Source organism: Pholcus phalangioides, unplaced genomic scaffold, assembly GCF_987345545.1.
Source record: "Pholcus phalangioides strain wild (caught in Gottingen) unplaced genomic scaffold, Ppha-v1.0 ptg000031l_1, whole genome shotgun sequence".
NCBI classification, from domain to species: Eukaryota; Metazoa; Arthropoda; class Arachnida; order Araneae; family Pholcidae; genus Pholcus; species Pholcus phalangioides.
In genome coordinates this window covers 9,781,455-9,805,250 of record NW_028301621.1, presented here as the reverse complement: position 1 = coordinate 9,805,250, position 23,796 = coordinate 9,781,455, and the positions used below count along the sequence as shown (strand labels likewise).

The 23,796-nt window shown below is 38.0% G+C and overlaps 1 protein-coding gene across 1 annotated transcript in view; it reads left to right on the top strand.

Moving 5' to 3' along the window:
* LOC149067383 (receptor-type guanylate cyclase Gyc76C-like) overlaps window positions 1-23,796 on the top strand; it is a 315,737-nt gene that overhangs the window by 203,925 nt on the left and 88,016 nt on the right. The window contains exons 8-9 of the mRNA XM_089252906.1: window positions 43-142; window positions 2,018-2,096. Coding sequence (XP_089109032.1) covers window positions 43-142; window positions 2,018-2,096 — 179 coding nt within the window. The remainder of the gene's footprint in view (window positions 1-42; window positions 143-2,017; window positions 2,097-23,796) is intronic.

The window sequence follows — 23,796 nt, the reverse complement described above, 5'->3', positions numbered from 1 at the left end:
GTATATATTTGTATATAACGATCACATTTTATTTTCAACAAGAGATTTAAACTGGAAAAGGAGGTTCTGTGGGTGAACCCCGACAAGCCACCAATCGACGTACCGCCCTGTGGTTTCGATGGAAGCGCCTGCACATCACCAGGTAAATTATGCGCCGTTGGGTAAATTTGCGAATGCTCTTTATGCGAGTACATTATAAGCACTATTTGTTGAAGATGTTATTAAGTTATTATCATTATTATTATTGTAACGAGTCGTGAAATGGCAACAGTATGGCATTCGAATGTCGGCTCGGTTGTTATGGCAACATACGTCGCTGCTGGATGATTGTTGAGAAGTTTAGTTATGTTTCTCGTTCCTAATCGATGTATGCAGCATCGCATCACTAAACACTATTCCACATTGAATGCTGTAAAGCAAACAGTATTCGCGAAAGGGGATCCGACGGTTGGTTATTAAAGTTTGCAAATATTATATTTAAATATACAGGGTTTGCTAGAACTTCACCGCTACAATAAGAGGGTCCATAATACGAGTCCAGACAAATGATTTTGCCAATTTAACCTAAGGTCGTAAATGACTTCTTTTACCGCATGCCAACACGTGATTTAAGCCACTGGTTCCCAAAAAAGAGAAATATTCCCTGTAGTAATCCTAGAGGTGAGAAGGCTGAGACTCGCTAAAGTGATGTCCCCCCCCCCCCATTATGACTAGAAGGAAGAAATTTTCATCATGTGAGCAAGGTTGCCATGTTTTGGTGACTTATGAAATGACGTGATTTTTATGTCCCCCAAATAAGTAGTTTACTACCGTAGGTTCCATCGCAAAAATCTTTTGTTTCGACGTGTACTATCGACCACTCATTGCGGAAGTAGATAGAGTTCTGGGACGCACTGAAACAGAAAATAACGCGGTGATAGCTCCGCCCTTGCAGATCCATTGTGACGTGAAGAACTAAAAAAAAATTAGAATTTTAATGAGAAAAATTCATTGGGATAATTTAATTAAAATTCTAAACGATTGACAATTTTTAAGGCTCAAAAATATGTGGGCCACAGGGCTCTGTAGGGCCCCGGAAAGGTTGTCGTCCTTTTTTGTTTTTCCACGCTATATTTTACCCATAGAAGTGGGGGGGAGGGTTGTCGAAGGTTCTGGCCTCTTAGACCAGACAAGGCCCGGGCAATGTCCTTTGCGGGATATTAGCCCTTTACCAGTGGGACCATGCTGGGGAGGACCGGGAGTGGCCGGCCGGGACGCCCGCAAGAGAATCGCCATCGAGCGCCCCTCCCGACACCCCCAATCCTCTAAAAGTCTTAGCTGCAGGAGCGAGCCTGATCCTTGGGGTCTTGCCCTTCCCCTCTATTGCAATGTCAGCCCCAGCTCGGGACAAGCCTTGGAGGGGTTCACTGGCCCGAACACCGGCCACAGGATCCCCCGGCCACACACCCCGCAACCCAGTCCCGAAAGTCCCCAGGTCGCTTTATTTGCAACAAAAATTTCTATTACACGGGTGACAGCGCCTCAGAACAATTTACACTAGAAATTAGTGATACAGTATATACAAAGAATACACGTCCCCTTCTTTCTAGTCAGATATGTGTTCGTCGTGTCTTGTGGCCTTACCATTCGCTTGTCCACGTCACTCAGGCTGGTTGGTTCGGGTGATCCCCATCTTGTGCATGTGGCCAGCCCAGATGCTTGGCCACTTCCGATTTTACGGTAACAGTCTATATTCGGTTCACTTGTGTCCATCCCAGGTTCTGAAGGTTCTAGCCTGGGGGGGGCTTCGGTCCAGCATGTTGTGGGGGGGGAGGGGGGAGGGGGGAGCATGGATGAAACGATCACAGCTAAATTCTGAAAATTTTCCATGTTTCAGATTTTTTTTCATATTTGAATGTGCAATATTGAGTATCGATAAAATAATTTTTTTATTGCTTTCGGATTCTTTTCGTGAAACAAACTGTATATTATATAATAAAGTGACATAAACAAAATTTTTTTTTCCATTTGTTTCCAGACACTGCAAAGCAAACGACCACGATTGTGCTCGGAACGGCTCTAGTCATATCGTGTTTTGTGATATATATGATTTACAAGTGAGACTCTTATTATACTCATTCTACACATTATATACAGAGTGTTCATTCTCATGGTAGCTAATCAAGTGTGCGAGTGCCCATTCTTAAAAGCTAATTCCCATATTATTAGTTTTAGAAATAACTTCCAGTTGCCAAAAAAAAAAACCATATTTCTTCATCTTTTTCAATTTAGATTTTCCTATTGTTCCTTAAGTTCTATTGATTTATATACAGGATGTCCTGTAAGTGCTAATGCGACCTTTATCTCAAGAACGGCCCGTCGTAGAAGTATGATTCCAATTTAAAAAATGCTTAAAAGACGTTCAGAACCAGTATGTGTCACAAGATAGAAAATCTAAATATTTATACGGTCCTCTTGTCCTCCAACTTCAACGGCACTCTTACCTTGGGTACCTAGTCCTCTAACCAACAAGAAAGTTGTTGCCCTATATCTCCCGAGTCCAAAAAAAAAAAAAAAAATCGAAATTGGAAGTTTTTAAGTGCAATACTCCCTAAGATATCTGAATTAAAAAAAACCGAAGAAAAGTTGTGAAATAACGGCAAAGAATAACGGGCAACGCTCATTTTCCTCGTTTATGCTGCCATTTCCCAACTTCTCTTTTCGAATTCGAATATCTCGGCGAATATTGCACGTAGGAGCATGGAATTTTTTCCGTTGGCCTCGGGAGATACAGGACAACAACTTTCTAATTTGAAGTTAGAGGGAGGACAGTATAAGAATTTAGACTTTTTTTTTTGTTACACACTGTATTTTCACAGAGAAATTTTTGAACGCCTTTTTATGCATTTTTTAAATTTGAAATCATACCTGTACGACGGACGTTTGATGCGATAAAGACTGTACAAGCACTTACAGGACACCCTGTATTTGTTTTTAAATTATTCATACATTGACATTTGAAACAGAAAGAAAAAAAAAAGTCTTTCTTCTACAACGAAATCTCAACTAGTTATAGAAAATTGTATTTTATGAATTTAAAGCAGTTTCCCCTCATCAGAATGCACATGATTCTAGCCAAGCTGCACGGAAACCATCAAATAAATTTTCTTTTCCAACAACTGATTCAATTTTCACGAGATTTCATTGCATTTTTATGGGGTTTTTAGTGTGAAAAAAATTGGAATTGGTTCACATTGTTTTGATATCCCAGAAAAATTTGTGTGCGCCCTCCAATTTTTCATCAAAAATAAGGTAATTCGAACCCCCTAAACTTCTCCCATTGATTTTAGATGATGTCCTTAGTGGGCTGCTCAATCTACAGATTTATGTGAATCGGGGTTTTTTTTCCAGATGGAGTTCATATATGTTCGAGTTCCTCCTGCGCCCGCGTGGTGCGTTGTTAAGATACCCGTCTACCACAGTGAAGGTTGCCGTCACAGTCCCAGGTTCAAACCCGAGGGAGGATATAGATAAGATATTTTTCCTAACGAGCTTGAGGTGACCATCGATAGATAGCGCCTTCATTTCCAACCCATCTCATTAATGGCAGTAAATTGCGATATGGCCAGAGTTGGTGTTTGGCGAAATAGTTCCCTCTTTTTTCATCATTTCCTTATCCTCTGGCTAATTTGCTTATTTTGCTGTTGAAACTATGCAACGTCTGAGTTTGATTGCCATCTATCTCTCACAAAAAAAAAAGTGAAAAAGCACCTCGGAAATTTCTTTTTCCGTTTGCAGAGAGAGAAAGAGAGAGAGAGCAGCATATGTCCGATTATATTTAAGCGACCACAAAGGGTTAACAAGCTACCAGGAGTTCGAATGCACTCTCAGGATCTTCGGGATCTGCCATGATCGATAGGATCAGCATCCATCATTGATGGAAAAAAAACGTTTACGTCTCCATGAAACTTGGGATATTACGCCAATCTCTAAGACGTTCTAATTGTTTTTTAGAAACAAATACACGTACACTGGAGCTTCCAAAAGTTGAGCACGTGACGGCTTATATAACTTCACGACACCATTTCAACCTTGCCTCTCTGGGTTGGACAGTTAGTGGGAACACAAACACGCGGTGCTCGGGGTATCGTCACGTAGAGTCTTCGACACCCAGTACTAACAGATATTGTCTTATCGATTGATGCTGCAACCATGGGATTAACAGTTGTGAAGGCCGCTCATCGATTCCGTTTGGCAACTACGGCAAAAAAAACTACTATAGCTAATAACGATTCCAAAGCAAGTCGGAACAGTTGACCGAAGAACTGTGCCCGGTCGAACAAGGGGCCCTCTGATGATCAGTATATTGCTATAGCGGCGAAGTGGAATTGACGAGCGACCTCTACAACTGCAACATGCATGGTTGCCGCATCACTTGGAAAGGCAATATCTGCCATCACTGTGCACTGAATGTTGCACTAGATAGGACTACTACTACTGAACCCACATGCATCTCGTAAATATTCCTCTGCGGAACTTCCAGCTAATTGGAGCATCTTGGAATGTCCGTGTTGTGAACTTAACGGAAAGTTTGTTTCTGTGCAATGCTTATTGTGTGCAGTGCTGCCATCTGCCACCAAATTTTCTGACTATTAGTGAAGTGTAATGACTGAAGATTCCACCGTTGTGTAGGTCTGTTGCTGTCTGCGGCGAGACTTTTTTTTTTAACTGGAAGATCGGCTTGCATTCGCGCCTCGGATTTAGAAACCACAGGAAACCAACTTCAGCCGACCACCACTGCGGCGACATGAAAGAGCTGCACGCCCGAGTACACGTGTTTGTGTTCCCACTAACCGTCCAATCCAGAGAGGCAAGAGTAAAGTGGCGTCGTTATGTTATATCACAGCCGTCGCGTGCTTAACTTTTAGAAGCCAGTGTACATATTTATGGGTCTTTTAAGAATATCACAATTCCTATTAACAAACTCCAAAGAAATCATCATTATTTGTTTACTAACGTGAATAATAATCGTAATTTTTCATCGAAAAATAAATAAGTAATGCAATTTTTCGTAACGTGAGGACTGCATTCCATTTTGAGCCACCTGGGAATTTCGCACAGAAACGCTCTCAACGATATAGGTACCAAGTTCTAAGTGACGTTACAGCTCGAATTTTACGCTTTCCTTGAGAGCGTTACCTACGAGAGAAGGCGTATCTTTATTTTATTTTATTTTTTCTGTATCATATAAATACTCCAGAGACTTATAAAATACCTACTCCACTGCCTATTACACCGTCGAAAGAACGTTAAGACGAGAAAAAAAAAAGCAACTTCTATCTCTTTCATTCTCGACAAAAAAAACTTCTTGCCGAAGTTCCCCCTATAGGAGTTCTGTGTGTGTGTGCGTGCGAGAGTTTTTGGCTATCTTTTTCTTGCTTTAAAGCTGATGGTCTTGACGTTCGGTTCTTTTCTTATCTTAGACCATCACTTCACTGCGAAATATATATATATAAGGGGAAAAAAAAAAGGAGTGTGTGTAGAATCTAATGGACGAAAGTTAAACTTCGAAATTCCTATTCAAAGTCTCTCGAAAGATCCGAAAACTTTTATCTTATATCCGTTTTATACTCGTCTTTCATGAAAGAAATGTAGGGGGCGATGGGAAAAAATATAAGATATTTATTTTTCACCTTAAGGTCCTAAGTGCCTCATTATCATTCAGTTATTCAGGAATAATATTTGGCTGTGATGGGGGAATTTTCGGAATTATCATCTTGGTCTTTTTAAATCTTCTGCATGATGAATCGGAGAGTAGAGATGATAAATTATGAATGTTTCAGTAATTGACGATACCCCCGTAGGATTAATTCTGGAGAAATTTTAAAATCGCAATGAATGTCGATATACAAGGTGTTCTAGAAGTCTGGCTGAAATTAGACGGGTGATGCAGTAGTTATAGATACGAAAATTTGGAAAATAAATAAAAATCGCGAAAACATCCGAATTTCGCAGAAAAATCCAAATTTTGCAAAAACATTTTGCACATTGGAAATCTGTCATTTACTCATAAAAATAAAATATAGAATAAAAAATTTCAAACAAAACATTTTACATCATCCGCAAAAATTATTTTTCAAATCAGAAATTTAGCATTCATCCGCAAAATATTTTTCCAGTTAAAACTTTTGCATTCATCGCAGAAAACTTTTCCAAATAACGAATTTCGGATTCATCCGCGAAAATAGTTTTTCGAATCAAAAATTCGATTTGTTACCTTAGAATAATTTGCCAACCGATTTGCTCAATCGTTCACTCGCGTGTTCCCTTGCTCACTGATTTGCTCATTCACTCACTCTTATGCTCACTTGCTCACAAACTGCTCACTGACTACTTCTGTGCTCACTTACTCGCTCATTCACTACTTCCGTGCTCACTTGCTCGCTCACTTACTACTTCTGTGCTCATTTGCTCACTAACTTGTTCAATCGCCGCTCCCATGCTCACTTGCTCATTAATTTGTCATTCAATCATTCCTATGTTCACTAACTTGTCAATTCACTACTTCTGTGCTTACTTGCTCGCTGATTTGCTCATTCAAGTGAGTCATTAAGTGACCAAATCAGCGAGAAAGTGAGCACAGCAGCGAGTAAATGAGAAAAATAATGAGCGAGTGATTAGGGGCCGTTCAAGTATTATGTCATCATCGATGGGGGGGGGGTTTCCGATTTGCTGACTTTTGATGACAAGGGGGAGGGGTGTTTGGATCATGCTTACGTCATCAACCACCCTTTATGAAAATATGAGTTGGGATTCAGAGGGGCAGAGCCGATGACGAAATTTTGCTGACAAGGGGGAGCGGGAGAGGGTCAGCGTTTTGCTGACAAAGAGGGGGGGGGTCAAAAATGGCTAAAAATTTGCTTACGTAATACTTGAACGGTCCCTTATGAGAATGTGTGAATGAACAAATCAGTGACGAAGTGAGCAATAGTCAAGATGAAGTGAGTCAATAGTCAATGAGCAAGTTAGTGAGCAATTGAGCACAGAAGTAGTGAATGAGCAAGTTAGTGAGCAAGTGAGAATAGACGTGAGCAGTAGGAAATAATAAAAAAAATAAATTCAACTCAAAATTCGGAAAATGGAGCCCTCGGGTGGTCGTCCGATTTGTCAAAAATTTCCTCGCACATTAACCGAAACATGAAGGCGGTCCGACTGACGGGTCGGATTCTTCACTGCGCCTGATGAGTGAATCGAAAGGATGGCACAGAGGCAACAAAAGAATATTTTTTTCAACGGGGACGAGGCTGGAGTCTCGTGGCTGCGATGAGCCGTCACGGACGTGTGTGAATAGATCTTTGAGGTTCCAAGTGCTTCATTATCATTCATATATTCAGGAATAACATTTGGCCGCGCTGGAAGAATTTTCGGAATTATCTATTTTTCTAAAATTTCCTGCATGATAAATCGAAGAGTAGAGATGATAAATTATGAATGTTCCAGTAAGTGAGAATTATTATTATTAATGCTTGAAATAACAATCCCCGTTGGTAGTAGTGGAAAAGTTGGGAACCCCGAAGTTGGGGGGAACCACAGTAAACCAACTTCAGCCGGCCACCACTGTGAGGTTTGAACCCTGTGAGTCCGGCGCGTCGGTGATACTGATGCATAGGTGGATATGGGAACTGAAGCGATGAGGGGGAAGGGGGTGAACCATCACTGCTTACTAAAAAAATTGTATTTTTGGCATAGGCGGCAAGGGACAATTTACAATGTCTGTATTTAAATTATTCCGAATTTTCAATAATTGTATATGAACTAATTTCATTAAAATTCTTCATTATCTGTAGTTAGACATTTTTCTAATTTCCCTAAAATTATGTACGCCTTTTTTGTGGAATTCCCTCACTTTTCTCTCCCTTCCCCCAATATTTTCATTAAATTGGAAAGCTCAAAATATTTTTTTTCCTCCGGACCCCGAACTCATATATATATATATATATATATATATATATATATATATATACTGTATATATTTTGGAGAAGTAATTTGGGGACCGCAATAAATGAACGAGTAGGAGAAATAATTTGCGGACCGGAAAAAAATATATAAATTTCAGAAGTAATTTGCAGACCAGTAGAAAGTGAATTAGCGGGAAAAATAATTTGCGCCATTTCAGAAAATCCATACATAGGTGAATTAATTTTCAAAGCTGGTGAAAATATATAGCATGAACAATAGTAATAACTTGCGGACCGGCAAAAATAACATAATGGGGAGAAATGATTTACGGACACGGGGGAAAAATTAATAGGAGAAATGATTCGTAGAGCTGTGGATGGCTAAGGAAAAAAAAAAATATAAACCAATATACAGACTGCATATAGTAGTTTAGTAAAGTTTATAGTAAGAGTTAGATCCAACTGTGCAGGGCTACACGAATTGGTAAAAATTTCTCGCACAACGTGCCACTGGTCCCCGGACCAGCTGTTGATCACCACTGATATAAATGTGTGTGAGCAAATTGCGCTCAATTTCTTTCTCATTTTCACATTTATATGTTCCCAAAGTTTCATAATTTTCGGATAAATATTCACGGCTGTACACAGCTCCGAACACGTGAACTGTAGTTATAGGCACCCATCCCGTATTCGCATCTCGCACATTTGCACAGCCCAGAACACGTGAACTGTAGTTATAGGCACCGCATATCTACACCTTGGACATTTACATGGCCCAGAACACGTGAACTGTAGTTATAGGCACACCGTATTTGCATCTCGGACATTTACATGGCCCAGAACACGTGAACTGTAGTTATAGGCACCGCATATCTACATCTTGGGCATTTTACACAGCTGCGAGCACGTGAACTTTAGTTATAGGCACCCCGTATTCACATCTTTCTTCGAATGACTTCGCAGCTCTAGAAAAACAAATCGAAAAAAAAAATAATTGAATATTTCAAATTAAATATATTTGAAATCATTTCTCAGAAAAATCGATTCAAAATGTATTTGTGCAAAAGTGACTCAGTTTTTTTTCGGTGAATGTTGGAACTCGGTTGTCATGTCGAAGATCCAATTGTGAAGAGTTAGGGGATTTCTTTCTTTTTTCTTATTTTCCAGCATCGTCATCAAAGTGTAACGCTTACGTGATCTTCACTACGCTAATTGGATTACATACACTTTACTGAGTATCTTCGAAGATGGTGGCAAATAAAGATCATGTATCATTGGCTGTTTCTTGTAGTAGGGCAGAAAACTGTTCCCTTCCGGTGTTGCCCTACGGGGAATAAATACACGTTAATCTCCTCCTATTCCTTTTTTTTTTTTGCTTTCTCTTCTTTGGTGCCCCTTAAGACTTTTTTTTTTGTCCTAGAGATTGCCATCCATCTACTTGTAAATAAATTGATCGATATGATACTTGAGTTAGGTATTGATCTGATAATTATATCGCCATTGGCTCTTCATTATTTTCGTAGAATTTGTAGATAAGACCATTATGAGTCGAGTTTGATGTTTATAATCCTGTTTTAAATGTGGAAAAAGTTGATCAATTTGCTCCATGTGCGGTATGATATTTTCTTTATCGGGAATTATTATTAATTGAGATTGATTATTATTTGAGAGAAATGTGGAAATTTTTTGTGTGAAGTCTTACCGCAATAGTCTAAAAATAATTGCGTTTAATTACCATAATTTTTTTAAGTACAGCGTCTCTCGTAAATTCGTTTAAAAATTCGCAAAAATTGAAGGAATTGGTATATTTGAATGGGGTTTGCGGAAAAAGTTATTCTCAAGGAGGGAGATTTATTTTTTTATGGTAGAGGAAATGAACCAAGTTCAAATTTTTTCGGTAGAGGACGCTGCACGAAGTCAAGTCAATGGAAATGTGCGCATCAGACTCATAAAATGCAGGTTGTACGATTAAAAGCTCATTTATGAATTTTCCTGTTACTGTCGCTTACATAATGTTTTCATTTATGATGTTGACGTTGGTGGATAAAGCACTATTGGTAAAGTTGTTTTACCTGAGAATCACCGTGTGAAGATTTACGAACGTTTCGAACACAGGAGAGATTTAAGTAAGGTTCGGGTCAGTCCATTGACTCCCAATTTGATCGGTGCAGCGCCCTCTATCGAAAAAAATTGTAATTGAATTTTTTTTGTACCAAAAATAATCCTCCATTCGTGCAAACCACGTTTAAATACTCAAATTTCTTCAATTTTTATGAATTTTATGATTATTCACGATGGCTTGAAATACAATGTGGCAATAAAAGATCACGTATCATTGGCTGTTTTTGTAGTAGGACAGAAAACTGTTCCCACGGACGGGCTTAAATGTTCTGCGGCCCGGTGCGTCTTAGAGGGCCTCAAAGCTGTTTTCGAAGTTTCGCGATTTCCCAGTAACCATGGACACCCTGGTGCACGCCAGGTTTACATCGGCACCCAATAATGAATATCAAACTACTGCTTCACAGGTCATAAAAAATAACATTTGAGAAAGCCATTCGACTACAAATTTTGACAATAGTACCCGCTGCCCAGTGAAAAATTTTCAAAAGTGCCCCCCCCCCAGGCACTTAAACGTCGCTGACGGGGGGGGGGGGGCTATGGGTAGAGAACCGATTATCTACCTAGGGCAAGAACTAGATGGTCTTTCAGCAGGCAACCATGAATTACGCCTCCCTCGTGTAATTTTGAAATAATTTAAAAGAATTTAGCGTCCCTATGTGTTCCAGCGCCCGGGGTAATAGATCCATCTGCATCCGTCATTTGGCTTGGTGGGAGGAGGGTTTCTTTGAACACACTAGGCCAGAGAGCTCGATGTCTGAATTTTAGAGTTCTTGGACAGAATTTTAAGCTAATTTGCTTTGTTGAGACCGTTTAAGTTGAAATGTAATCAAAGTATTTTTAGTCCGTTTTGCGGCTCCTAAAATTTAATGGCCCGATGCGGTCGCACACTTACTTTCGTGAGAATGACTTATTCTCAAAATCGCATTTTCAGACACAACAATTTCTTCGAGTTTTGTTAATTTGTGAACGATTTGCATTTCTATTGAACATCCTGTAGATGGCACCACAAGAAGTTTTTGAAACGGTGCACACGAGCCGTGTTCGCTCTAACGAGGCTTTTCTCGTTTTAAAGTTAAACTTAGCTGGCGTTGGAAACCCGGAATTCGAAAAATAACTTTAACTGAACAGCTGCAGAATTGGCCCCGGGCTTCTTTGACGCCAACTCCTGATGATAACCTACACCAGCGGTTCTCAACCGGTGCTCCGCGGAGCCCTTGGGGCACCTTGTGCACTCTCCAGGGGCTCCGTGGCCGCTCGAGGAAAATAGAAAAAACCAGTAAAATTAAAAAAAAATAATTATAAATATTTTTAAATAGTAAAAATAAATCAGTAACTTTAATGAATAATTTAAAAAATTGGCCTACGGGGCTCCGCCATAGAACTTTTACTTAAAAGGGCTCCGCGAGTCAAAAAAGGTTGAGAACCGCTGACCTACGCGAACGTACAAAAGCTAATCATATTCCCATGGCTTGAGCTTCTTCAGACAACAAGCTGACCGTGTGTGTGTGCGTGTAAGTTACTCAAGTAACTTTCAAATACGCGGCAGGTAACTTGAATGATATGGAACTGCATCACAGGCCGCTCAAGTGCTCTGGAACTGTCACGGGTCACTGCAGCCATCTGTATAGTATACGCCACGACTCCATCATAAATGTGCTGCTTAGTTCCTATTTACAAAATTAGAATGAGGTCGCGGGCCACTTCAGTGGACTTCGAGGGCCACGGGTCGAGCACACACAGCCCAGCTGAATCAACAAATAAATAAAAAGTAATTCCGGAAAATAAGGAAATATATCGAAGATGAAACACAAAATAATGAATTGATATTTCTTTGAAGGTGTAATTTTCCCGTTTTAATGAGTTTTTCTTTCTTCGCATTTTCACTTATTGATTAATTCCGAAAAATGATATATTTTACTTTTTTCCCCCCAATTTTTTTTCCAGAAATATTTTTTCCCCGTTTATGTCCCTTTTGTAGGGAAAAAGATGCTTTTGATCTGTTTTTATTTTCCCGGGGTTTTGACGATATCTTTTCAATCTCCGGGTAATTTGTTCGCCATCTTTTTCCTTTTTTTGGCTCCATCGACTCGTGAATGAGCTCCATATTGAGTACATATTGCTACTTTTCTCGTTCCGTCCCATTTCATTTTTATGTTATCGGAAATTTATATATATATTATTTGTTTTCTGGAGTGAAAGCTGTCGCTGAAATTGAATGTAAAAATGAATGAAATAGCGGAATGTTTTTCTATTCCTATTTAATGGGGGGGGGGGGGGGAAATGATAACCGAGATAACTTGATAACTTGCGTCTTATTATTGGTTTTTACCTTTTGTATACGTTATTGGGATTCTTGCTATAATAATTATTACTTATGTTTGACTTTCTTTTGGGTTCTGAGCAGGTTATGGAATGAAAAAAAAAATTGTCGAAGGGAAATAAAGTTGCTAATCATATCCAAAAATAAAAAAGTATGTCAAATGAAAGTAAAGTTGCTAATTATAGCGAAAGAAATTGTCAAAGCTGAGTGAAGTTGCCGATGATAGCAGAAAAAGAAAGAGGAAATAAAGTTGCTAACAATATTTAAAATAAATAAAGTGAAAGTAAAGTTGCTAATTATAGCGAAATACAGGGCGTCCGAGAAAGATCTTTATTATTCTAAACATTAATAACAAAAACACGAAAAGGGGAAATGAACTGCAGTTTGCGGCAAAAGAATGAAGAAATCGAACAGTTTTTATAGCATCAATTGCCTGAGGTAGACGGCGCTAGTTTCTCGGCAGCTGCAATGAGAAACGAAAATGGCAACCGCGTAGGAGAAAGCGCAGTGTGCATTTTGATTAGTGGAAACAAAATCACCGAAAACCGGGGAAAAGAAAGTTTCGTCTGATGAACCATAAAAAATCCACCAAGCATGCCTTCAATTTATGCATAGACGCAGAATTTTAAAGGCACCGGTAATATTGAGCATGTGAAAAATTACGGCCCACCATCGGCATCAGAAGAAAGTGTCGAGCGAATCAGAGATGCATCTCAGTCGAGCATGAACCAGACAGCCCCAATTATAATGTTTGGTGTGGTCTTTTGTACGACGCTGTGTAATTGACACTTGGTGAGAAATCGAGAAATTCACATGCTCAACATTTCCTGTGTCTTTAAACTTCTGCGTCCATGCATAAATTGGAGACATACTTGGTGAATTTCTATGGCACATCAGGCGAAACTTTGTTTGCACGGTTTTCGGTGATCTCGTTTCCTTACACGTTGCGCTTTCTTCTGCGCGGTCGCCATTTTAGTTTTTCATGGAGGTAGTTGCTCGGCAGCTTCAATCTACTTGAGGCAATTGATACTATAAAAAACTGTTAGATTTCTTCATTCTTTTGCCGCAAACTGCAATTCATTTCGCCTTTTCGTATTTTTGTTATTAATGTTTTGAATAATTACGATCTTTCTCAGATACCCTATACATTGTCAAGTGAAAGTAGTTTCAAATTATAGCGAAAGAAATTGTCAAAGCTGAGTCAAGTTGCCGATGATAGCCGAAAAAAATTGTCAATGGGAAATGAACTTGCTAATTATATCCAAAAATAAAAATATGCCAAGTGAAAGTAAAATTGCTAATTATAGCGAAAGAAATTGTCAAAGGTGAGTAAATCTGCCGATTATAACCGAAAAAAATTGGATACGTCACTCACATGATCTGCCCAATCGTTGTGCGTCATCGTTAGAGCCTGGAAGTGCAGGCAAAATGCCATAAATGCCTTTATTCGCCTATTTTCAAACTTTATTTTTGGAAAAAATGCCGTTTTTTCAATTTTTCCCCGTCGTAAACGCCTATTCCGATAATGTTTTATGTTTATTCGTTTTAGGGGCCTTATTCTGTAGCACTTTTAGCCCCCCCCCCCCCCCTCAGCATCAAAGGTGAAGTCGACTGATCTAATGCATAGATGAATCGACAACAACACCATTTGCCCCCCCCCCAGCAATAATGGCCGCGCGCCCCCCCAGACTTCCAAGTCTATCACCGCCTATGCTTCCCTCCCTCTTTTCGATAACGTAATGGATATTTTAAACAGAAATCAGGATCAGCACAACGAGAATCGGTCTGATCCAACTTGGATTCAACTTTCAATTGATGCTGGTTGATATCTGCAACAGAAGTTAAAAGAGAATATCCCGATTTTCGTGTATGAGGTAGAGACATTAACACATGGCCCACGGGCCCGAGTTTAATCAAGATCATATAAAAATAGAAGCCTGATTTCAATCAAGATCGTGAAGTAAGAGAAGACTGGGTTTAATCAAGGTCGTGAAAGAAATAGAGGTCCACGTTCAATCAAGATCGTGAAAAAAGAGAGGCATGAGTTTAATGAAGATCGTGAAGGAAGAGGAGTCTGGGTTTAATTAACCCACATCATGAAAAAAATAGGAGCCTGAGTATAATCAAGTTTGTGAAAGAAACGCCTTGATTTAATTAAGATCGTGAAGTGAGAGAGGCCTGGGTTTAATCAATGTCGTGAAAAAGAAATAGAGGTCCTATAGGTACAGGTTTAATCAAGATTGTGAGAAAGAGAGGCCTTTGTTCAATCAATATCGTCAAGAAAAAGAAAGGTCTGGATTTAATCAAGATCGTGAAGGAAGAGAAGCCTTTGCTTAATCAAGATCATGAAAACAAAAAGAAGCATGGGTTCATAATCAAGATCATGAAAAAAGAGAAGTTTGTGTTTAATGAAGATCGTGAAAAAAAAAATAGATTTAGCCAAGATCGTGAAGAAAAAGAAACCTGACTTTGATTAAGATAGTGAAAAAAAAGAGAAGCCTGGGTTTAATCAAGATCATGGAAAACGTGAAGCCTGGGTCCGATCGAAATCATGAAAAAAAAATGGATGACAAAATATTTAATACTGACTTAATTTGCACGAACCTCTACATTAGTTCTTTTTTTTTTTCGCCACGCATCGAACTTCTAGAATCCCATAGAAAATGTGTTGAACATCAACACATTCAATCTACAAAGTTGGTCATAAAAGTGTCTAAAAACCGTGAATAAATCCGGATTTTTAGAGACTTTTTGTTTAGAGAGTTTGTGGTTGATAGGAATCAAGCACATTACTTTTTGAAACATCCACGTATTAAAACTCCCCTCATAAATCAAAACAAAACAAAAAAAATCGAAAACATCCATTTTTCCTGGATATTCAGGAATCCGTCGATTAGATTGGCCATGAAATAAATAAATGAGTGTTGAAAAGACGGAGGGAGTTTTCTCTACATCAACATACACTCGCAACTATTATTCCAACATTTCCACAGGAAAAATACACTTCCTGGCGGAACACGTGCGAAATAAATAAGTTTACCTTACGCGGAAAAAGGAGGGTTCCTTATTTTTGTTGTTGTTATAGTGGAAAATGAAGTCGATCCATCCATTCCCCTTTGAGGAAAACCAAGGATAACTCTCTGTGTGCGAGTCGGACGGCATATAAACCTTGTTTGCAGCAACATAACGGCATGGACTTTTATTGCTTGCATTCATTCATTCAAAGTCTCGTTCTAAGAAGAGATGGGAAAAGGTTGTGTAAAGAGAACATTTTCTATCTCTCCATTCATCTATCTACTTTCCTGGCAAACGGAATAAGAAAGGACGGATCTTCTTTTACGGATGGCAACACGACGGAAAGGTTCCTCCCGTATTTACATTAGATTGCGTCGGGGAAGAGTTCATAAGTTCTTCTCTTACATATGGCATTTTATTTGCCGGAGAATATGTTTTCGAGAAATCTTGGTGTCTTTCATGTGTTCGTCTCCTTTTTTTTATAGTTATTTACGAGGATGAATTTTATTATCAAATGGTTCTCTGGACGAGAATATGCTGTATCTTGTCTGGGAATATGATTTTTCGATAGCGAGTGCTGTTGTTTATGATGTGCACTTTCAACCACTAGATTATATCTCTTGCTGGTCCGCAAAAGACATTCCATCCAATTCATGTAGTCGATACGAAACTTATGATTTAGCAAATAAAATATAGTCTGTATATACCGGTGTCCTATTCGTCATCGGTTCTGCATATCATTTATTCATTTTTGTTTTTGGCGGTTCGCGAACTATTTCTGCTATTTATAAATTTTTTTGTCGGTCAGTAAATTATTTCTCGTATTTATGTATTTTTTGCCAGTTTTCAAATTATTTCTCCGTTTCAAGTGTTTTTGCTGATCTGCAAATTTTACCAGCTTATATCCCTTACGGGGACAGAGCGGGAGTCACGGTTGGTCTGGAGGCCTGCAAGTTATTCTTCCTATTTATGTATTTTTTGCAGGTTTTCTGATTCTTTATTCGTTTTATTTATTCTTTTTTCGCCGGACCGAGAATAATTTTTTGCATTTATGTATTATTTGCCGATTAGAAATTATTTCTTTTCTGCAGTTTCTCAAATTACTTCTCCTATTTATTCATTTTACGGAATCCATTGGTTATCTGGCCGTGCAATAAATAAATGCTGGAAATAAGTAGGGAGTTTTTCTCTACATCACATACACACGCAATTAATAGCCCACCATTTCCACAGGCAAAAATACACTTCCTGGCGAAATACGTAGGAATAAATAAATAAGCTTACCAATTTTCGGAACCTCTAATGAGGTTCCTTATTCTCTTGGTGGTGGGGAATGAAGTCGATCCATAGTTTGAGGACTGCGAAGAATTAATCTCTGAGTGTAAATCCAACAGCATATAAACCTTGTATGCAGTAACATAACGGTATGGACTTGCTTGTATGGGACATGGCATGTATTGCTTGTATGGGACATGGCATGTATTGCTTGTATGGGACATGGCATGTATTGCTTGTATGGGACATGGCATGTATTGCTTGTATGGGACATGGCATGTATTGCTTGCATTTGTAGAGCATCAATATATATAGTAGAGCAGCAATAATATATATATTATTATTATTATTATTATACTTTGCACGTTGGCTCTCTTACCAAGCACGCTCTGGTCACGTGAAAGAATCTCAGTACAGTCTGTACTGAAACACGAGATGATCACGTGACCGGGTGTACCTTCGGAGGGTCCGAAGCAAGGTTTCTAAAGTACATAGGGTCCGAAGGGCCATGCGTGTGAGAACACCAGATCAGCTCCAGCTTCCACACGAGATGCATCCACGCCGTCTTTCTATCTCTTAATCTAATGTAAATATGTACCTGTAAATATCTTCTTTATAACCCCATAATTAAACATCAAGTATTTCAAACTTTGTCTCATTAATTCGAAGTCAGATGCGCTACCGTCAACCTTAGCACATTCATTCAAAGCCTCGTTTCAAGACGAGGAGAAAATGTACTCTTTGCACAACCGTTTCCATCTCTCCTTTCATCTCATCCATCTACTTTTCTGGCGAACGGAATAAGAAAGGACGGATCTTCTTCTTTTACGGATGGCAACACGACGATAGAGGTTCTCTACGATAGATTACGTCGCGAGAAAGGTTCATAAGTTCTCTTAAATATGGAATTTTATTTGCTGGAAAATATGTTTTCGAGAAATGTTGGTATCTTTTTCCACGTTCATGAGTTATCATCAAATGGTTGTTGACGAGGATATATTTTGTCTCGGAATGATTTTGCGATACCAATTGCCGCAAGGACTGAATTATTTCCTGCCGATCTGCAAGAAATTTCACCAAATTCATTTAACTGCTATAAAAATTACATTTGGCAAATAAAATACAGCCTGTGTATCTTGGTTTATAGTTCAGTCTTATCCGTCAGTAGGTCTGCATATTTTATTTCTCCTATTTATTTATTTTTTACCAATCAGAACATGATTTCCCTCTTAATTTTTTAACGGTAAGCAAATATATAGGGGAAAGTGCCCTATAATGAGATACTTGCCTAATATGAGACACCCCTTTATCTCTTTTGTACAGTGATGACGTCTGTTGTTAGTGGCATGCACTATTAGCTCGACGGTAGATAGAGCTGCCAGTAATATAACCTTACTCATTTGTAATTAGTACATGCAGCTCCAGCTTCAGGAGCTTATGTAACTGAGCAGCCTGCTTAAGAGTTTTAGAAGTTATTTTTCGACGGGTTGTACAACGCACAATGAAAGTCATTTTTAAACATTTAGTTATTAGTACATACTCAGCATTACATGTAGTTTCATATTCATGTATCGATTTCTCAATTCTTTTGCTTATTTCTTGGTTAATTCGATGATATTTCTTAAACATTAGTTGTGCCTAATATGAGATTCAATGAAGTCTCTAATATGGGATATCTCATTGAGACTTTATTTTGTAGACAACGCCTAAAGTATCACTTCTTCTGATTTATTTCGAGTGATCTTACAGCAGATTAACATTTCAGAAATTTTAAATGAATTTTTAAATTTAAGCATGAATTTTTTGAAGAATTTTGAATAGAAACTTTATAAGAATTTTACTAAAAAAAGTGTTCTATTGGAAAGTTCACGAAGCATATATTTTAGAATTTATGAAAAGCATTTTGTGAGAATTATATCGAATATTGCAAGAAGTGCACTTTTTTTTAAAACAGTTTAGGTATTTTAAACGAGTTTTTATTAAAAATTGCATAATATATACTCAATATGTTTTTCCTAGATATGTCATGGAAAAATTTCAAAAAATTATATATTTTTTATGAGTTTCAACGAAAATTTCGAAATCTACTTTTTCCGATTTTTATAGGAATTTTTAATTCGAGTTTCGGTTTCTAAAGGATTTTATTGAAATTTCTAATAAGTTACGGGTTTTTAAAGAATTTTATAGAAACACGAGTTTCTGAAGAACTCGGTAGAAATTTCTGGTACGTGTCAATAAGAATTTTATAGAAACACGAGTTTCTGAAGAACTCGGTAGAAATTTCTGGTACGTGTCAATAAGAATTTTATAGAAATTTCTTATACGTGTTGCTGACTAAATTTAGTGAAATTTCTTATACGTGTTGCTGACTAAATTTAGTGAAATATCTTATGCAAGTTTTCAAAGAATTTTTTAGAAATTTTTGAAATGGGTTTTTAAAGAATTATATGGAAAATTTTAATAATTCATGTAAGAATATGCAGACAAAGAATTTTCAAAAACATTAGAACATCTTAATAAGAATTTTCGGAGTTGTTAATGTGGAAATAATTTTCACGACAACGTGAAGCAAAAATTTTCCCTTCAAAATCCATTGATTTTCCCCCCATCAATTTCTAAAAATAGACTTTCCTTCGTGTGAAAATTAATATCTTACAAAGATAATAAATGTCAAACGGAAATGCTTTCCGATCTTTAAGTCACTAATCACATACTTCACTGCATCTGATCGCCGTCAATTTCTGCTTCAAAATTTTACTCTTTCATTAACATACCGTATAATTCAGCCATTAATAAAGTACCAAGCGCAGTATTTTAATGAAGTTCACTTCAGAACAATCTTCTTCTCGATCCTTAAAATATTTTTGCATGACAATGAACAAGTCGGATATTTTCCATGAATGCAAAGCAAGTTTTAATGAATGGAAACATGACACCCACGCAGAAACCTTCGCGCATGTAATTAAGCATTCGTGTTAATGAATTCGTTGTGAAATTCTATGTAGACTAAGAATTCTCAATGTTTTTGATGATTTTGTTTTTGAAATTAATTCCCTTTGGGGACTAAATATTTCCGAAAAAATAGTTTACAATCTATGGAAAAAATAGCCGAAATTTACTGAAGGTATTCAAAAATAATATTTTTGTTTCAATTATTTCTCGCATAATTATTATCTTTCTTTCGACATGTTTATTTACATGCGTATTCGTCTGTTTTGTGTGGATTTGAATACGGATTTTTTTAGAATATTGCTTGATTTATATAGACTATCTTTTATCTGAATATTCAAATTCCCGGTCATTATTATTTTTTCTACGTTTTTGGCATTATTGAATTACTCCGTCTTTAGAAATCCGGCACTTAATTTAATTATTTCGTTGATATCCAAAATGGTTGTTTTTTTTCCCCGGATTTTTAATAATCGCTCCACGCTTCTCGTGTTTGTCAGTGGATTCCTAATTAATGAATGGATTGATTTTTTTCCCCCTTCGTTCTTAATTTTGCAAAATGGATTTTCTAAGGACAAGAAAATCGATGGCATTGTTTATTTGATAATAACTGTGTTGTGTGTGATCGGTTCCATGGTTTTTTTTTGCATGTTTATATTTAAATTTATAATGTTACACTGCCAATGCCCGGGAAAAAAAGGCAATGTCAGAATTTCGGGCTTTCGCCGGCCACTATATATCGATCCTAAGAAATGGTACCCAATTTTACCCAGAGGGGCTATGATGCTGTTGAAATGGCTGTAGGAACAATTTTTTTCGGATAAAAATATACAAAAATTAGTTTGAGTTCTCTGTAGAACAGTCTTATAACTATTGCAGGTTCTACGAGAGGTTTTTCACGTTGAATCTCTTGACCAAGAGAGTGCGCAACCATGTAAGCGAGGGGCGAAAACAGTGACCGACAGAATGTGAAAGCATGTGAACGACCAAAAGAGCGACTTAGACCAGCACCTTCTAGAGACAGAAAAGTCTCCGCACGCTGCTCGTGACGTCAGCAAGTAGTCCATTTTCCCTCAGAATATTCTGGGTCCCTGCTCGTGCCAGTACCATCGTTGTGCGGAAAAGAAATGATCGGGCTCAGAAGTGGCGATTTCTATGCCCCCATATCCGAACACCATGCGGTATTTTGTCAGCGAACCAGGAAGATTCTACACCAGAATAAGAAGAAACGAAATAGGATGCTGTGGTTCAAAATGTGGAAAACTTGCTAGGTAGTCTTAATGACGTTACAAATGAATTTGACAACCCATGCGGAGGCCTTCTATGTCAAGGAGGTGCTGCTTAGACGCGGAGGAATATTGTCCAGGGCGGCTAATTTAGAGAAATAAGTAGTCGAGGAAGAGTATAATGGATGACGGGTGTAAAAAAATCTACAGCACACAGGGGATAAAGCCATAAATCTGCCTCCAGAGGGGGTGGGGTGTGGGATCAGAGCACCCTAAAATTATGTGCTCTTGTCAATTGCTCGAATTTCCGCTTGTAAAAGTGAAGCATCTGACCAAGCGGCAGCTACTATTTATCATAATATCTGAGCCCGTTATCGCGGAGTGTCACTATGCACACGAGAAGCCCCCTCCAGACTGTGCCTAGCAGGATCATACTTTAGGGTGGCCCTGGGGAAATTTATTAGAGAATCAGAAGCAATCTCTTCCATTTTTAATTCAGAGGAAAACGAAATTGGTCATAATTACGAAATGCGTTATAATTAATAAATACCCTCCGTTGAGATAGAAAAGTACCTATGAAATGGACACATATTAAAAGCGGTTCTTGTTTTGGTTAGAAAACAATTGTTTTTCATCGTTGGTGGGGTAGCGTTCTCTGTTGTGAATATATGTTTAGGAACATATAGCCGAAAGTGTGTGCACATGCGTCCTCGTGATCATGTTTAGGAATTTTTGGTAACCCTACTTGAACGTTTTCTCTCGCATATTGAGTACGTAAAAAATGAATGATATCGCTACTTTTTGAAAATTTCGCTGTCATCTATGAAGTATGAAAAATACTAGAAAAATAGTGATGCCCACTCAAAATGTACCGCATAAAAAACAATATGTTGGTAAGATATACAATATGTCGAGAATAAATATTAATAAATATTTTATAAGCACTATTATTAGTTAAAATATCCAGTTTACTTCAACATTTTAATTCACTATTTGTCTGTCGTAAATAATGCTAATAAAAATTGCGAAGATATTTTAGGTCTTCTGGCAAGGCGGGCCCTACCTTAGTGGATTTTACTGGCATTATTTAATGATTAAAAAGCAGCAACTGTTAAAATTTTTGAGAAAACTGTATATTTTAACTAATATTATTGCTCATAAAATATTTATTAATATCATATATTCTTTTTTTTCCCATGCGGTACATGAGTCGGAAACCAGTCACCAATATCAATTGAAATATTATAACAGTTGTGTTTTTTATTTGATAGATGGCAGAAGGGGTTCTAGTTCAATGATTTTTTTTATCTCTAATATAAAACAGAAGTTTTTCAGTGTTTTCTAATAGGCATATTTTTTGCTGATAAAATTATGTTTTCAACCGTTTTTTGGTTATGGGAAAAAGTAACTAAGAAAGGAAATAATATTTTTACATGATGAATAAGTTTACAAAATATAGGCGTTTATAGTCTGAGAATGCTTACATGTGCACAATTTTTTGCTGCGCAGAAAAAAACTTGACGTCATATTTGCGACCGGGACCATACGGGGCAACGAAAGCTGGGATCCCACAATGACTGGGTCCGGCATCGTCCTCGGGGGAAGCAATAATTTATGGCTTTCAATACAAAGGCCATAGAATAATGACGGAGCGGGAGGTTTTTCCTCTCCCACCAATCGTCTTCCTTTGAAATTTCCGAAAAGGTACGGCTTTTCTTAAAATCGACTGCAGTTGCCGATAGCATTTTGCGGTTTGTGGTTTATTATTTCCTTTTTACTATATTTAAAGACTTTTTACTATCTTTTATCTTAATTTATCCTGCGTCAGAACTCAGTCATTGTGAGATCCTAGCTTAAAGGGGACGTCCAATGATTCCAAACGCAATCACGCCGGGTAGGGAAAGGTATTAAAACATTTTTGTTCGACATAAACCACAAAATGCTTCAGACAACCAGAGCCAGCGTGAAAAAGATGCCGGACTTCAGAAATTTCAAAGAAACGGGTTTATGTGTGGTGGGAAGAAAAAATTCGGGGAGTTTCTCTAATAGGTTCAGTATATCTAGCTGCACAGGACAATCGCTTTCCTCTTCGCTTCCATCGTTTTTTGATACCTTTCTGCGCTATCCACTTCGAAATGTGTGAACGTTCTCCGTTGGTGGGTAGGTGTATTCTCCTGTCCCATCATTCCTTTGTTCATTATGACCTTTATATTGGACGCCCGCCATAAAAACGATTGCTTCCCCGAGGCTCGCCTCCTGATTCCAGACATCGTTGGACGCGGCCTCAACGTGACGATGATGGGAGGGGGATCTAGGTCCCCTCATCTCCTTCCTTTCTCAGGCGTTTTCGTGTTAACCTTTGACAGTGTTTCTCAAAGTGTGCGTCGCGGCAAGCTAGAAATATTGATTCGTCTGCCCATTTATGTGTTTGAAGTGTTTCTTTTAATATATATATATACGTATATTAGGAAAATATCTACCAAACCACTCTGGTTTGGGACCGCAGTCGCAGAGTATGAACCATGTATTGGGCTAGGGAGCCGCGGGTGATAAAAGTTTTCGAACAACTTATCTATGCCCATCTGTAAAATCCCCTTTCGAGCAAGAACAGGAAGAGGGGAGTGAATCACAGTACATACCAGCTCCAAGGTAAAAAATTTTTGTATTTCAAATTAGTTTAAAAACTCATTAAAAACAGTGTAAAACGAAGTTTTCTTGGAAAGAAAGAAACTTTTACGTAGGCAGGACACAAACATTTTCCTACCGGTCATTGTTTATGGGCGTGAAAAAAACCGATCTTATGCGTATATTATGAGCAATATTTTCTTAAAAAGTTACAAAAATGCGATTGAGCTTCCGCTTAAAACTTCACAAATATACAAGTATTCGAAAAATCCTTTAGTTTCATATTTTTATATGCATGAATACTAAAAAAGGCCAAAAAATGCATAC